General features: G+C 45.0%; 1 protein-coding gene across 1 annotated transcript; it reads right to left on the bottom strand.

The window, feature by feature from the left end:
* Positions 1-543: 543 nt before the first annotated feature.
* LOC136461439 (EP1-like glycoprotein 2) lies at positions 544-11,984 on the bottom strand. The gene is made up of 2 exons (XM_066460731.1): positions 11,562-11,984; positions 544-1,683 (listed from the first exon to the last, which is right to left on the bottom strand). Exons 1-2 carry the CDS (start codon positions 11,982-11,984, stop codon positions 544-546), a joined length of 1,563 nt encoding a protein of 520 aa, XP_066316828.1.
* Positions 11,985-16,717: the final 4,733 nt, after the last annotated feature.

The raw sequence follows: 16,717 nt of genomic DNA on the forward strand, positions 1-16,717 counted from the left end.
CGAGGAGGTGAAGAGAAGCGCAGCAATCCAGTCTTGCCATCGACAAGGGAATCCAAGTTTATTCAGCAAAGTAAGGAGATATTCCCATCTGACTGAATCGAACGCTTTGGTGATGTCGAGCTTGATTTTCATTCCTCAAGAAAAGGAATATAGATTTCCAAGTGAAAGTTGTCGGTCATGTCTAGGAGCTTATGTGTATAGTGTACCTCACACACCAAGCTCGGTTTGTGAGTGAAATACAGATGCCAGAGTGTACGAGTGAACTGGTAGAGGGAGACAGCTGAGTGGGCCGTGGGGGTTGCTGTTAGATCTGAGATGCATTTACAAATTCCAATATGTTTAGTCCACATTCACATGTATGCATTATTGTGTAATGTGCACATTTTGTCAACCATCATCAAAATATCACAAAAACTTCGGGTGTGGCCAGTAAAGCTAATACCCCTGTGTGACATAGCTTTTACTAAAAGCAATTACAAAACTGCAACTATCTATTGTAATTTGAAGTATACAGTCCATATTATTCCCCGAACAGTGGATCAATCAGTTGTGTTGGGACCCATTACTGTCGGTGTCGTTTTGCTCCCCGGCGCCCTCGGCCTCGCCTTCTTGGAGCTCGACGACTCTGTCCACCGCGGCTGCCAGCCGACGAAGCCGACAAAAATACAAGGCTATGAGCACCACAAACACCAAGGCGCACACCACGTCGATCGCCCCACAGATCATTAATATCGTGCTAGTGCTAAGCTTGCCGGGAGAGCTGTCGTCGTCGTCGTCCTCGTCCTCGTCACCTCCTCCTGCTGCTGCAGGGAACTTCACCCAGTAGCTGTACCGGCGACTCCCGTCAGTCACCTCCCTTGCCCCCGCCGTCAGCGTGTAGTGCGAACACACGCCGTGGTCAGCCGCACCGACGACGCCGGCGTCGTCCTTCACGTAGAGTGCGGCGTTGCACGAGAGGTTGCGCGCGCAATGCACCACGCACTCCCGGAGCGTCACGTTGGTCAGCGGCGACGCGGTCCGGAGCACCGTGGTGACGCCCCTCAAGTGGACCATACACGCTTTATCACCGGCCCCTTCGCAGGGGTTGCTGCTGGCGTTGCCGGCGCGCGCCGGCGGCCGATCGGCGTACTCGGAGAAGTCCTTGCATTTCCCGGCGGACGAGCACACCTCGTGGATGCTGCAGGAGAGCGGGAGCTCGCAGAACCCGAGTGCCTTGTACGAGGCCCTGAACTTCTGGTGCTGAGTGTCGTAGTAGTACATCACCAGGTTGCCATCGTCGCCCAGCGCCAGGAAGCTTACCGGTGGTTTCTTCACCGGCGGCGTGATCTGCGCCACCGTCACTCCCTGAAGGTCCAGCATTCTCAGCCCAGACCCGTTGAGCCTCGCCGATGCCATCGTCCGGTTGGCCGGAGGGGCGAGCTCCCAGTAGGAGTACCTGGTCTCCCCGAAGTTGGAGTAGGCGGCTATCTTGTCGCCGTCAAGCTCGAAGGAGTAGAACACCGAGGACGACGCCACCTTTGTAGTGGGCGCGATCAAGTACACGGGCAGTCTGCGCTGCTGGCCGCGTAGGAATGTGTCCGTCGGATCGTCCAAGCTTTGCCACCTGGTGCAGTTCTGGGCGTCGAGTAAGACGAGGTTGCCGATCTTGAGATCCAAGTGCAGCGCCTGATGGTAGACGTTCCACTGTTAATAAGGCCTTATAAAGGTAGTACACGATAAGATACGAACAGATAATTCCATGATTCACTCGTAAATTGTATACATCTGCATGAAATGTTTACCCCGCATTTTGTAAAATTAAAAGTTTCTACACACACAAGCAGGAATATATATGTCTGTCCCATTTTAAGACCTGTCTGAGTGGTGGTGTACTATGTCGTGTGCCGAGTGTGAGAACGTATCCCGTGTGTCGTACGCTGAGTGTAAGAATGCATCAAACATTTTGGCCCTCCTTCCCAGCATTAAAGTTCCATATATCCGCTCATTCACCAAGATTGTATCAATGGATTTTTTGGGTACATTAATTAAATTTAACCATGATACTGGTAGCTAGGAGTGCCATCGGTTATATAGTTTGTTTCATGCCTAACCTTGCCACGGCTAAGGTTAGTCAAGTGCAACTTGCCACACTTTTTGTGGCGGGGAATTTGAACTCCACAAAAGTTAAGTGCAACACGCACTTTTTGTGACGAAAAAATTGGACTCCACAATAGTGATAAATTGTGGCTATAAAATAAATCTATAGCACTTGAGACAGAGCTAAGAAAATGTGGCAGCTGAAGTGGTGACAATGAATCAAAGACTTAAGATTGCTTGGCAACCTAGCTTGACCATGAGCCCATGAACCAAACAACTAAGTCCATTTAGGGGCTGCAAAACTCTTACCCAAATATTTAACTTGTAGAAAACAAAGAGAGAACATCCAACCGTGCATCCCAAATGTTAAATGACTATTAGAATTGCTAAAAAAGAGTTGACTACCGCTCCCTCCAATCCAAATTATAGTTTATTTTGCTTTTTTCTAAGTCAAACTTCTCTAGTTTGAACAAATTTATAAGAAAGCACAAGCATCTACAATATGAAATTAGTTCCATTAAATTATTTATGAAATATATCTTGATAGTATATTTTTTTAAAACTTGCAGATATTAATAGTTTTATAATACCTAGTTAAAATTAGAGAAGTGTGACTTTGAATAAAGACAAAATAAAGGATTTGAAGATGAGGAGGTGCTAAAGTACAAAATGCATGCATATATTCTAAGCCCATGGAACTATTAAGACGGTACAAGCTTTTGTTTGTTTAGTTGAATGGGCATCTTTAAAAAGGAAAATAATAAATGCCCTTCCCCATCTTTTATGAAATATACTTGAGATCAGCCTTCTAAATGCCTGGTTCTATGCCATAAAAACCATATTTTCTTTTTCCATACCATCCACTACTAAGTTGATCTTTAATTCTGGTCTAGTAGTTTTTCAAGTCCTTATAGAGTTTTAGTGGAATACTCGCCAGGCCTTCTAATAGGCACATACATGTTTCGCGCCAAAAGAAACATATTTTCTTTTTTCGCAACATCTACTATTAAGGCAAGTATTATTTTAGTCCAACGGTCTTTTAAAAACCCGCTTGATGTCTTTCCCACGCTTTTACAACAGACTCGATCGATATAAACCTTCTCATCATCTACATCTATGCCAATTTCGCGTAACAACATATTAGTTCATATATTTTTGTTTCATTTCTAGGAGTTATTTCTTTTATCAGATCTGGTAGGTAGCTATTTGTCGGTGTTTCGAGTAAACGCCAACGAGTAAATTTGTATTATTGTGTATCTGGCCCGGATGGTGTGCTAAAGAGACACAAGGTTTATACTGGTTCGAGCAGAATGTCCCTACGTCTAGTTCGTGCCTGCTGCTCGTGTTATTAGCGCTGAAAAGTTCGTAGTAGGGGTTACAAACGGGCGAGAAAGGGACAGGTCCTAAATCTCTGATGGAAAGATCGAATGGGTGCCGAGAGCTCAGTTATTGCCCAGCTATGGGTTCGAGGTTCGATGCTAGTGGTTCTGCTGTGATGCAGTGTGATGTGCGATGTCATGAATCGATGCCCCTTAGTGGGGTGCCATGCTTTCCCTTTTATAGGCCAAGGGAGAGCATGGGTTACAGATGGAAGAAAAAAGAGAAACAAGAGACAAAGGAGGTCCTTCAGGGTCGTCGGGTCTTTCTTTTCCTCCGTGCAGGCCTTGCTAACATAGCAGACGGTGACAGGGATAGCCCCACGCCGGGCGCATGCCCGCTGACCATGACAGGGCCACACCGGGCACCTGTCCGCTGACAATGCCATGCCCTAGCATTGTCAGCGGGTCGTCACATCCCACTCCACCCCGGCAGGCGGCACGACGAACCAGCGTGCTGATCAGCGGCCATACATGGAGTAGGCAGCACAGTGACCGCGCGTCTGTCACTATGGGTGATGCGAGTTCCCTAGAATGACATGTTGCGGGGACGGGTCATGCTGAGATGTGACTGCTCCCTGCACGATGCCAGAAGTTTGACCATGGTCACACCTTCTGGACCGTAGTGGTTGTCGTGAGCTTCCGTAAAGATTCGTGCCCGAGGGATTGGGCGAGGCGGAGCCAACCCTCAGACGTTGGTCGAGGCAGAGTCGACCCTTAGATGTCGAGCGAGGCGGAGCCAGCCCTCAGACGTCGGGCGAGGCAGAGCCAACCCTCGAAGGTCGGGCGAGGCGGAGTCGGCCCTCAAACATCGAGCGAGGTAGAGCCAGCCCTCGGACATCAGACGAGGCAGAGCCAACCCTCAGAGGTCGGGCGAGGCGGAGCCAGCCCTCAGACGTCGGGCGAGGCAGAGCCAGCCCTCGGACATCGGGCGAGGCGGAGCCAACCCTCGGAGGTCGAGCGAGGCGGAGCCAACCCTCGAATGTCAGGCGAGATGGAGCCAACCCTCGAGGGTTGGACGAGGCTAAGTCAACCCTCAGGAGTCAGCTGAGGTGGTGCCAATCCTCGAGGGTCAGGCGAGGCGGAGCCTGCGGCCGCAGCGTCCACCGAGGCAGAGCCAACCCTCAGGGGTCAGACGAGGCGGAGCCCCTAGCCTCGGTGGCTGGACGAGGCAGAGCCCAACAAGAGGTGTAGTCACGCTCTTGATCACATGGATGACTCAATATCGATGGTCACTAGCTCCTTCTCCTAGGGTACCCTAGTATTGGTCCCGACACTATTGTTGCTTGATTTGGCAATTCCCCTGTTAGTGTAATAATATAGTTGTTTACACCAAAATTTGGAAGGAGAGTCACAGAGACCCAGAAGCTCCTAGAATTGTATCATCAAGGGATCAGTTGTGGGTGGATTAGAAACAGCTGATTCAGACATGAAATCTAGGAATCGGCTTTCTTCGGACAGCGCCAGCAGATAACGACAAGGCTACGATCAACGCCAGAATGAAAACATGTTGGGCTCCACAAAAAGGGAAAGATTAGAGTCCAAGTTATCTTAAATTAGGAATATTTTCATTTTTATGCCAAAGTCTGTAACAAATCGTGCTTAAATAGGATTCATGTTTAGGCTCCGGGTATAAATACCAAACCCTGGCTATTGTAGGAACCAATCAATCAAATACAAGTCAATTACTTTTTTTGGCTCCGGCCACCCCTTAGGAGTAGGAGTAGAGTAGATCTCGATGAGTTCTTCAGCAAGTACGGCTGCATCGATCCGTTCGACCTCCACTGCTTGTTGTAAGTACCATCATGGTTTATACCTCTATTCGTATAGTTGCATCGATCCGGTCGACCCCCACTGCGGCTCTGGTATAAGCTAGTTATCGACTCTTGCCTAATTCAAGTATGGCCTGTGTGATTCTGTCTCACACCCCACTGCTTGAATTAGATCGAGGTCAAGTTATCGGCTCTACCTTTGAATGGCAGTCTTTGGTAGATTCATTAAGTTACCGATATTGCTTATTGCTTTCATTGTTTATCTAATTACAGCAATATCACTCTATCCGATTGAGATTGATCTGGAACAGCCTTATATCTTATTTAACCCATCGTTTGCTAATCTTAAACTGATCTAATCTATATCTTAAACGATGAGTTATGTTTTTATTGGCTGTTTTATATCAATCTTAATCGTGTATAGCGTGCAGTTAAGGCATGTTCGATCTTGAGTAGATCTATTGGTTAGCGAGAACCGTTTCATGGCCTGTCATCATGGCCTATGGGATTCTGCCTCTCACCCCACTATTGGCACCGTGGAGTGGGGATCGTTAGTTGGTAGATCCATTCCTGAGAAGGCATGACCTTAACTGTGCGCTATGCCTAAATCGGCTGTTTAACCGATATCGAATGCTTTCACGAACAGTTCACATCACAAGATCATTGAAGTAGAGATAAGTTGAAAGATGTGTTAGCCCCATGATCTTGTTATTGTATTACGGCCTACATGATTCTGCCTCATGCCCCACTGATATTAGTAATGAGTTAGGATCGTTGAGTCTATTGTTGTTTCTACGACCTGCATGATTCTGCCTCATGCCCCACTGGTCATGGCGATAGATGAGATCTAACATGGTCATTAGATTTATCTTTATTAGATGGTTGAGCGGTGTTGAATTGTTTCTTTACATAAACAGGAGTTTAGTTACTTGTAATCATTGGCTCAGTATAAACCAATCATCATCGATATCTTATTGCTATTGATTAATGTTTGCTTAAATGATATTTATTCTGAATGATAACCGATTCTTCTTCACACGACCCCATGGGCTCTAACTGACTTATTCTCATGAATATACTGGGATCGGCTATTTAGCCGATTTCCTTCTATATCGGCTCTCATAGTCGTACTTTCAGAACTGTCTGGCAACACCGGCAAGTTTCGCCTTTAATTACAATGAACTTTCTCTCCTTATCAATTGCAGGGTCAAATTAACTGGCACGCCTCGGGAGAATTGCGCAGGATCAACCACCCCTACACTGAAGCTAGGCGGATCTGCTCCATCGAGCGGACCCTTCTAGCTTGCTGCGTGTGTCCTTGGCACGGGATGAAATTCTGTATCGACACATGTTTCTAGCACGCCCAGTGAGACACCACAATCGTTATGGCGGTTCACAACAACGACAACATCCTTATGGTACATTATGAAGACCTGCCTGACGAAGATAGGGATACCATCAACAAAGCTACGGAAGAATTTCAGAAGAAGTGTTTGCTGTCCTATACTAAAACGTGTGACAGCATGATTATTCAAAAATTTCCACTACCAAGAGTTCTACTACATAGACAGACAGATACAGTCGAAGCTGAAGAAAAGCATTTCTTTACGAAAGCCATAGACAAATCTGTTCGTGATGCCCTGTCAAGCCGCAATGAAGCTTTCGTTGATGCATTTCACAACGCCATGAAAGAGATGATTCATGGAATTCCAGTTAGTCAGGTTGGATTGACTTGTTACAGCATTCCAGATCCGTTGACCCAAGGGACTAATCAAGTCGGCACCAGCCATCAAGAAGCAGCACCAGCTGGTAATGGTGAAGTCTAGGCACTTCAAGGTTCATCTGAACAAACTCCAGGTACTACCACGAATCAGATACAGTACAATCCTGGACCGTCAATACAGCATGTGCAACAGCCAGCGGGGAAAAGTTAGAACTAGATGATCAACTTTGGCACATCAGGCCACATACCATCGTCGGATCAGAAGATAGCACCATCCATTCAGAGGATCCATAGAGATATAGATCCTTATGTCTATAATCAGAGACTTCAAGCAGCAAACCAGCAAAGGACCCAATAGATTGAGATTCCACAAGGCTATCATTATGGCACGGATTATAACACCCTCCACATGATACCAAATCTAGGATATCAAGGCACGTAGGATTTCAATCCACAGATGGGTCAGCAAGTACCGAGAAATCTAAATCCACAAGCTGACGAGTTGCTGCTGAAGGTGACTGAGATGATGAAGAATCAGTTCGGTCTGAAGCCAAAAAGGCTGACCTTTTCGTACAAACGCCCATATCCAGAGTGGTATAATTTGGTCGCTCTTACTACAAATTATAGGCTCCCAAAATTCGCCAAGTTCCCTAGTCAAGACGGTACAAGCACAATAGAACATGTCAGTCGGTATCTTACACAATTGGGCGAAGCATCAGTTGAGGATGCCCATCGAGTTCGTTTCTTCTCCTTGTCCCTGTCAGGGCCGGCCTTCACTTGGTTCTCATCACTACCAGTCAACTCCATTGCCAATTGGGCTAACCTGGAGAAGAAGTTTCATACATATTTCTACATTGGGACTGGAGAGAAGAAAATAACTGATTTGACAACCATGAGACAGAGGACTAATGAATCGGGCACTGAGTTTCTTCAGAGATTTTGAGAGACTAAGAATCTGTGTTTCTCGTTGAGCTTGGCTGATGATCAGTTAGCTGCTTTAGCCGTCCAAGGAATGCTGCCAATGTGGAAAGAGAAACGGTTGGGACAGGAATTTGACAACTTGGGTCAATTGGCTCAACGAGTGGCAGCACTTAATAGCCAATTCTAGAGCATACGTAGAGATACCCGATTCTAGAATAGCACCTCAGTGGTCGAAGCTTACGATCCATATTCAGCCGAGGATGGCTATGAAGATGAAGAAGAAGAGGTTGCTACAGCTGAATGGAATTGGGGCAAGAAGATAGTGATGGTGCCAAATCCTTGGGGAAGAGGAGTTGAGGAGAGTTATGACTTTGATGTTACCAAATCGTACAAGCTCTTTGATTTCTTGCTTGAGAAGGGGCAGATCAAGTTGCCCGATGGTCATGTCATGTTGCCCCCTAATCAGTTGAAGAACAAGAAGTTCTACAAATTCCATAACGCTACTTCTCATTCCACTAATGAGTGCAGAATCTTCAGGCAGCATATACAGAGAGCTATTTAGCAAGGGAGGCTCAAATTTGATACACCTCGAAAGATGAAAGTCGATGATAATCCTTTCCTAGGAGATCAGAACATGGTTGATGCTGGGCTGTTCAAAGAAAAAACTAAGGTTCTAACATCAGCCAAATCAAAAGAAGCTGGAACAGTTGATCCTAAGATGTAAATATCGGCTGATGAGTACAGAGAGATTAGAAGACGCCATGCCAAACAAAAGAGCCAATATGAGCAGGGGAAGTCATCGAAAGCAGAGACGTCAAAGTCGTGGGTCACATCTTGGATTCTGTTGAATAAATGGCAATGGCAGAAGGAAAAGGATTATCAGCGTTGGTTAAAAGATCAAGCATACCAGCATCAATTAGAAGAAGAGAAGTATGAAAGGGAACAAGTTAAATTACATTGGAATTGTCTCTTCTTTAGACATTGTTGGAATGAAGGTTTGAAGTTGCCTACCAGACATGACTGTCCAGAATGCAGCAATCAATATCGGGAGTATAGGCAATCTTGAACTAACCATCGGTCTATCCACGCTCAAGATGCATATCATTATAACAACATGGATCAGCGCTTAAAAAACAAAAGTGTTCATAATCTGTTGGGGAAAAGAGTCAATGGACAGAACTGGGCTGATATGAAGAGGAAGGCGCTGAAAGTATATACACATGGCAGGAAGGCCAGTGGTGCCCAGGAGATTTGACGAGAAGCCAAAAGAGGAGGGTGCAGCGCCTAAGGAACAGAGGGATGGAACAGGCTCAGGCACTCGGTAAAACTCAAGTATGGCGTACTAAGCAAATAGCTGATAAGAGGCAACCATCGGCTAATATTCAAATGGCTTTTCTGTTACCATCAGAATTCAGAGCTCCGACAGATCAGGAAGTTTATTTAGACTTCGACGAGTCAGAGTATGAAGAGATAGTTGCCAAGTTAACAGTCATGCAGCAAGTGATATTTGACATACCAATCAAACATCAGCACTTGAAGGCATTTTATATGAAAGGTTTTGTTAATGGAAAGCCGATGAGCAAGATGTTGGTGGACGAAGGTGCATCTATCAATCTTATGCATTATACTACTTTTCGTAAGCTTAGCAAAGGACCAAAAGATCTGTTGGAAACCGACATGATGCTCAGAGACTTCGGAGGTAACACGTCTAAGACCCGAGGAGCAATAAACGTTGAACTGACAATCGGGAGTAAAACTCTACTCACCACATTCTTCGTTATTGATCGGAAAGGATCATACGGTTTACTCCTTGGTCGTGATTGGATTCATGTGAATTGTTGCATACCGTCGACCATGCATCAATGTTTGATTCAATGGCATGGAGATGATGTCTAACTGGTTCGTGCTGATGAGTCCGTAAGCATCACGACAGCTAATCCAGTCTTTTGGGAACTAGGAGATTTCGAGTGTTTTTCTGGCAAGACATGGGAAGGAGGCTTCATTAAAATCAGCAATGAAAGCCAACAGTCGATGCAAGCGATCGGCTCTAAGAGTTTGTTTTAGTAGAAAAGTCACAGCTTCACGTTGGCCGTTGGATCAAAGGAAAATGAGTATTAAGTCTTGGAGATGGGTTTAGGCCGACGTACGTGAAGGCTGAGTTAAAGTGTAAATGTGACTTAGAGTTAATGGATTTCTTAAGAGAAGTTCTGTTTCGCTTAATAGGACGCTTGACCTAGGTTGATTACTCATCTGACCTTTTATATTGAAAGTTTTGCGGGACGTTATCCTAGCGTCTAGTCAACACTTGGTAGCCAATTCATTCTCGGCTCTAATAGCCAATACCAGGAGGGTATCACCTCTAGTTCAAAAATGAAAATCTTCAAAGGCAATAAAAGCCGATACGATATGTATCGCCTATAGAGCAAAAAACAAAAGATAGAAACAATCATACACAAGAACATTGTACCGAGGTGCATCCACGAAAGAAACAGGAGTCTTTGTTCATCAGGGTTACCCTAAGTACAAACTATTCAAAAACCTTGTTCACCACATCCCGCGCGGATGTGATGTCCACTATGGCCTCCGCCGCCATGATGAATTCTTCGAGCAGGTCTTCGTGCTCCTTAGGGCCATCACCAATCGGGAAACCAACCTCCATAGTATGAAGATCGTGCCCGGTCTAGACTTGTGTTGTAGTTAGAGCCACTGATGCGCCGTGGCAAACGTCATGAAGGGCAATCTCCTGGACACGGGCCGAGGTATCTTGGAGATGAATGTCGGTGGAGGAACCCCGGGCATTGACGGCGTCCACAGCTACGTTCGCCGCCAGTTGGAGAGATTCCAACTGTGCTGTCAGGGCTGACAATCACGAAACAAGAAAAACATCAAAATAAGAGTAATAAAAATCAGAGTAAGAGGCCTTCATGGAATTCATCTTTACATAAACAGGAGTTCGGTTATTTGTAATCATTGGCCCAGTATAAACCAATCATTATCGATATCTTATTGCCATTGATTAATGTTTGCTTAAATGATATTTATTCTGAATGATAACCGATTCTTCTTCACACGACCCCATGGGCTTTAACTGACTTATTCTCATGAATATACTGGGATCGGCTATTTAGTCGATTTCCTTCCATATCGGCTCTCATAGCCGTACTTTTGGAACTGTCTGGCAACACCGGTAAGTTCCGCCCTTAATTACTGATGAACTTTCTCTCCTTGTCAATTGCAGGGTCAAATTGACTGGCACGCCTCGGGAGAATTGCGCAGGATCGACCACCCCTACGCTGAAGCTAGACGGATCTGCTCCATCGAGCGAACCCTTCCGGCTTGCTACGTGTATCCTCAGTACGGGACGAAATTCTGTGTTGACAACCCAATGAGTAGGATTGCGCCTGTGTGGTTTGGGAGCACCGCACCATGGATGACATCTCTCTCAACAAAAAACTGCCGATGTAGACGCCTACCCCAGCCCAGATAGCTGATGATTGACTTGGTCTACCCATGCACTCATGCACAGCCAATCCTAGCACTGTTTTATCGTCTACCCCTATGAAAATCTACGAACAAATCCCAATCATTAATTCCTGGTAGCAAATGCAGAACAATGGCTAAACAATGGACGAACGAAGCAAACAAAAACTGAAACAATGAAGAAAAGAGTCGACAGAGATCACGGCGCATCACCTTGACGCCTTGCCCCGCCGTGCCGGACAGCCACCCGACTTTCCCGGCGCCGTCCGTCAGCCGCAGCTGGCCGTCCTCCGTGAGCTCGAGCCGGCACAGCGCGGCCGGCACGAACTTCTCGAGATGGTCGGAGGCCCAGACCTTAACGCCGCCCAGGAGGACGACCAGCGAGCACGTGCACCGCCCCACGCCGGCCTCGGCGGCGCTCACGGCAGCGACAAAAGCCGGCTGCCGATGGCCCTGGGCATCGAGCACCACCGCCCTCGCGGCGAAGCCCGGCTGGCAGGGCGCCGGAGGCAGCTGCACCGTGGCCTGGCCGCCGAGAGGGAAGTCTGCCGATGAGAGGGCGATTTGTTCGAGGAGAAGCACGGCCACGGCGAGCAGCATAGGCAAAACGCGGGCGCGGTTGCTCGCCATGGCCATCGCGGTGTTCAGACTTCAGAAAATCCCTCTTTTACAGGGTTCGTTTGATATGGTAGCAGGGAATGAAATGCCATCGAAGATTTCGATTTCAACTCGATTTATTCTACTCACACGCGTTCGTGTTTACATTCTGAATTTGAATTTCCAGCGATCGAACTGTCCAGAGAGAGATGCATGCCAGACGGCGGCCGGCTAAGGTTGGCAGGAGTTAATCCCGTGGCAGGATTGGCGTTCAGAAATGGTAGTTCAGCCAGGAGAAGTAACGGCCGCAGTGTCATCGTGCTTGGAAAAGAAAAAAAGAAATCTGATATTCTTGGAAGAAAAATGGTCGTCGTTTGACTCGCGTCTCGTGTCAGTTGCAACTTCTTTGCCAATCTGATCTGATTGAATATATATAATAGTGAAAATTCGAACGGATTTCGTACGTTAATATCAGAATAGAGTGTCATTGCTGCCGCTGCAATAATTGAGACACCGAGAGAAACGGACATAATTTTCTATAAGGCCCAGATTTTCTTTTGAAAATTTGAATGGAACTTTGGCATTGATACTTGGAGGTATTTTCATATTCATTAGCATTTCATCGTGTACGTGCTGACACTGTAACTTTCACTTTCTGTTCTATTTAAAACAGCATGTAAATCGATGGCTGAGCATGCGTTTCATTAATAAGAGAGAAAAAGGACTTTACAAGAAGCAACCAGCTGCACGTCCGGAACAGGTTTTGAAAATTTGAATGGAACTTTGGCATTGATACTTGGAGGTATTTTCATATTCATTAGCACTTCATCGTGTACGTGCTGACACAGTAACTTTCACTTTCTCAATAGCTGTTTGTGCTCTTTTTTTTCCCTGCGAAGCTATGCAGATATATATAAAAAAAGGAAATGACAGAGGACCACGGAGAAAACATATATGCACAACTATAAATTTTGCGCTAAAAATAGATAGTAGTACTTGTGTAGTTACAGCATGAATGTGTAACCACCATGGAAGAAGTGTTTAGATTTGCGGGCCCAGCCCTTGCGAGGGTCCTGCACTGGGCCCTCGGATCCATGGCCCATCCTAGGAATCTAAAGGCAACGCTGCCTTGGTTGCCAGCCAATGAAACAACCTAGGTTTAGGCACGTGGTCAGTTTTAGGAGGTGTTTAGTAAGGCTACTCTGAAGAGCCAAAGCTGTTTAGGAGAAGTCACTTTAAAATAACTTTAGCTTCTCTATTTTTCACTAGAAAACAGCTCCTCCTATAAAATGTTTGGTAGGACTCCTTCGGAGAGGCCAGAGCCGAGGAAGAGCCGGCCCTTAATTTCATGGCCTGGTTGGCTTGACTTTATGGCGTTGTCTCAATGAATACTCGACTTTGGTAGGCGGAGGTGAAAAGCAGTCGGACGTTTTTGTTCTTCTACTTTGTGTTTCACTCTTGGGCGTCTTTAGCAGATTGATAGTTGAACATATCCAGTGAAATCTTTTCTAAAATTCTGCACCTATGCTTGTATACATGTGCCTGTATGATCATACGGTGTTGAGATTTGAACATCCAATGAAATTGCAAACTAAGCATAGCTCAGCTGGATTCCTTGTGGTAAACCTAACCACCCAAGTGCAAATCTTTGACTTGATATGGGTACTAAAATTTTTCTAATTTTATTCCATGATTTAACAATGTTGCTCATTGCTCATTCAGTAATATAAAAAAGGACCTCTGTTTATAATTTCATGAGTGAGAATGAAAAAAAAGATCTCGGTCCATTGTTTCTCTCCAGGCCCTCAAGTTTGTTGGTCTCTCGGCTGCCCAACACAGTTAAGCAGTAAGCTTACCAACACACTCACTCACTATGGCTAGAGGTAAAAGAAGATATTGAGAACAGCTCACACACACAGCACAAGCCCAACGCTGACCAAAAACTATGCTCTTGGATGTGGCAAACTGAACTGAGTTTTTTCATTGTCTTTGGATGAAATATATACAACTCTAGCTATACCTCTACCAGGTACATGGTTATTGGTGAATACACCACCTACCTACTCCTAAGGTACATAGTTGTTGGTAAGTACACCAACTACCTACTACTAAGGTACAAGGCTTACCTCAGCCATCTCTACACTATATGACTGAAGTAAGCCATTTCTACCTACTGCCTCACTGCAGCAATGAGTGGTCAGCCGAGCTGAGCCGACCAGTTCCATCTCCTAAATCAGGTGAGGATAGTTGTGCCGACCAGTAAAGACAGAGATGGGAGAAGCAGATTATGTCTAACAATTCTTCTCCTAATCCTGCTGCTAACCTTACGCCTTGACCTCATCCATACCAACCATCTTCCTCAGCTCCATGAACCGCAGGCGTCCGAGTGACTTGTTGAGTATGTTAGCGAGCTTTTGTGGCAAAACCGCCCAAAATAGCATGCTTCCGGAGGCGCACGTCTTCCACCAGACACTAAGCGCCCCGAAAGTTAGCTACATCGGACGATCCCGTCGAGCATACCCCAAGGGAGAACTCGAACAATCCATATTTTTCATCTAGGATCCAATAATGAGAACGAGTTTACATCACTTAGTCCATTTCATACAACAATAGTTCTCAAAAATACATTATTATAATACCAAGTTCAGAGTGCAGAATTTAAATAGTGGAATTGAAATATACATCTAACGATAAGATGCAAGGATCCATCTGTGCCCACTAGAAGAATCCTCTACACAACAACCATTCCTCAAACGGCACCTGCAACAGAGGTAAATAAACTCTGAGTACACAATATACTCGTAAGACTTACCCGACTAGTGAGAATAATTTCCTGACTCCAAAGGATATGATAAGCTTTATGGTTTGCTGGGTTTTCTTTTTGCGAAAAGCATTACTAGTAGTGAATCCTTACGTATGTTTCTTATTAGCAGTCATAATTAGTTTATTATCTAACCATTCTATGTAAGCACATGTTCTACTTTTAAGCAATAGTTGAGTAATTAGATCCATTTCATCATCTTTCATCTTCCAGTTCTTACTATGGTGCTAGATCGTAGACAAGTCGTACTGTATCACATGGCGATTCGTAAACTAATGTATCTCAGCTGGGTACCCCAAAACATACGCCCCGCTTGTACCCTAGGCACAAGCAAGATCAATCCACCACTCTCCTATCAAGGGGTCTAGGTCCTCGTCTAAACTTGGACTCCAAGCCCCCACTCCTGAGTCCTAGACTCAGTGTGGTGCTTAGAGCTCCACCATCCTCACCTCCAATCAATCGATCTGAAAAGAGCTGGAACCCACGATAAGAGAGCAACGAGCCTTCTCGCTCCCATAAGCAAATATGTGCTCAAGATATTAAGTCTGTGACCTGACTAGAATCCACTGCAACGAACGATCCTTAACCGACACGGATAGGGAAAACAGTGTAACTAAGCTATACCCCGTTGGCTGCGGGACAAAACATATTACACCCACCAATACCCATACAATATCCCTACCCGGTCTCCATTTCCTTTTACCATTTTATCATGAGAGTAATAATAACCATCTATTGTGAGTAACGACAGGTTACTCACGTTATCGATAGCCTAAGCATAGCAGCTACTCGACCTATGCTAGTAGAACTCATAGGTAGGTTCATCTATGCATGTAGTTTCAATATAAATTCTGTAACGTAAAATGCACATCACACACACACACACACACACACACACACACACACACACACACACACATATATATATATATATATATATATATATATATATATATATATATATATATATATATATATATATATATATATATATATATATCCAGTGATTATTCAAAATAAGGATTATGCACCGAGGCTTGCCTTGGGCAGGCGAGTTGTCAGCTAAGTTAGTTAGTGATAGCTCTAGGACCTCCTCTAGCACGAGGATCTCCTCCTCATACCGGTGGTCACGATCTCCACCAACTCGTTCTCTATATGCATGCAATGATGATGCAGCATTTAGTATTTATGCAACAACAACTCTTAAAATAAGAATACACATGCTAACCTACTAAGCTAGCTCTAATGACTAAGGCACTAAGCTAACTATCATATTTACCTAATAGATTCCAAGCTCACCCTACAAGTGCTTAATTTTTATAAACCAATATCATGTCATTATCCATTTAGCCTTAATGGGTATTTAGCCACCATATTAAATAATCTATTTTAGGGCTACAAAAATTACAGTGACCATATAATAATACAATGAAGCTACTATAAAATTTTTAGGGTTTTGTAATCACCAATCTACCATAAAAATTCCTACAATAATTAACTTAATAATATTGAGCACTCTCAAATGATTTAATAGCTCCCGATATCAACAAGCACATATATAAACTAAATACACTAACAGGTAGAGAACAATTTTAGAAACCTAACAAAATTTATTACATAATTTTTGGATACCTACATGATTTTATATGATTTACCAAAGATTAGCTTAAAAATTATATTAGAAAACTATTTCTAATTCCTCATGAAAAATAAAAATGTATTCTCTCATGCGGCCCACACGCGTGGCCCATGCGACGCAGCGCGCGCGAGCGCGCGGCGGCCCACGATGCAGCCCACACGGCGCCAGCCCGCGCAGAGACGGCCGCGATGGGGAAATCCCGCGCGCGCTGATGTTTTTGCAAAATTGTCCTCGCACTTCTTCTGAATTACAACTAAATACTAACACTATTTCCCTCTCTCTCATAACTTCTCACTTAACCCCCTAGACTTT

The sequence above is a fragment of the Miscanthus floridulus genome, chromosome 6, assembly GCF_019320115.1.
Source record: "Miscanthus floridulus cultivar M001 chromosome 6, ASM1932011v1, whole genome shotgun sequence".
NCBI lineage: Eukaryota > Viridiplantae > Streptophyta > Magnoliopsida > Poales > Poaceae > Miscanthus > Miscanthus floridulus.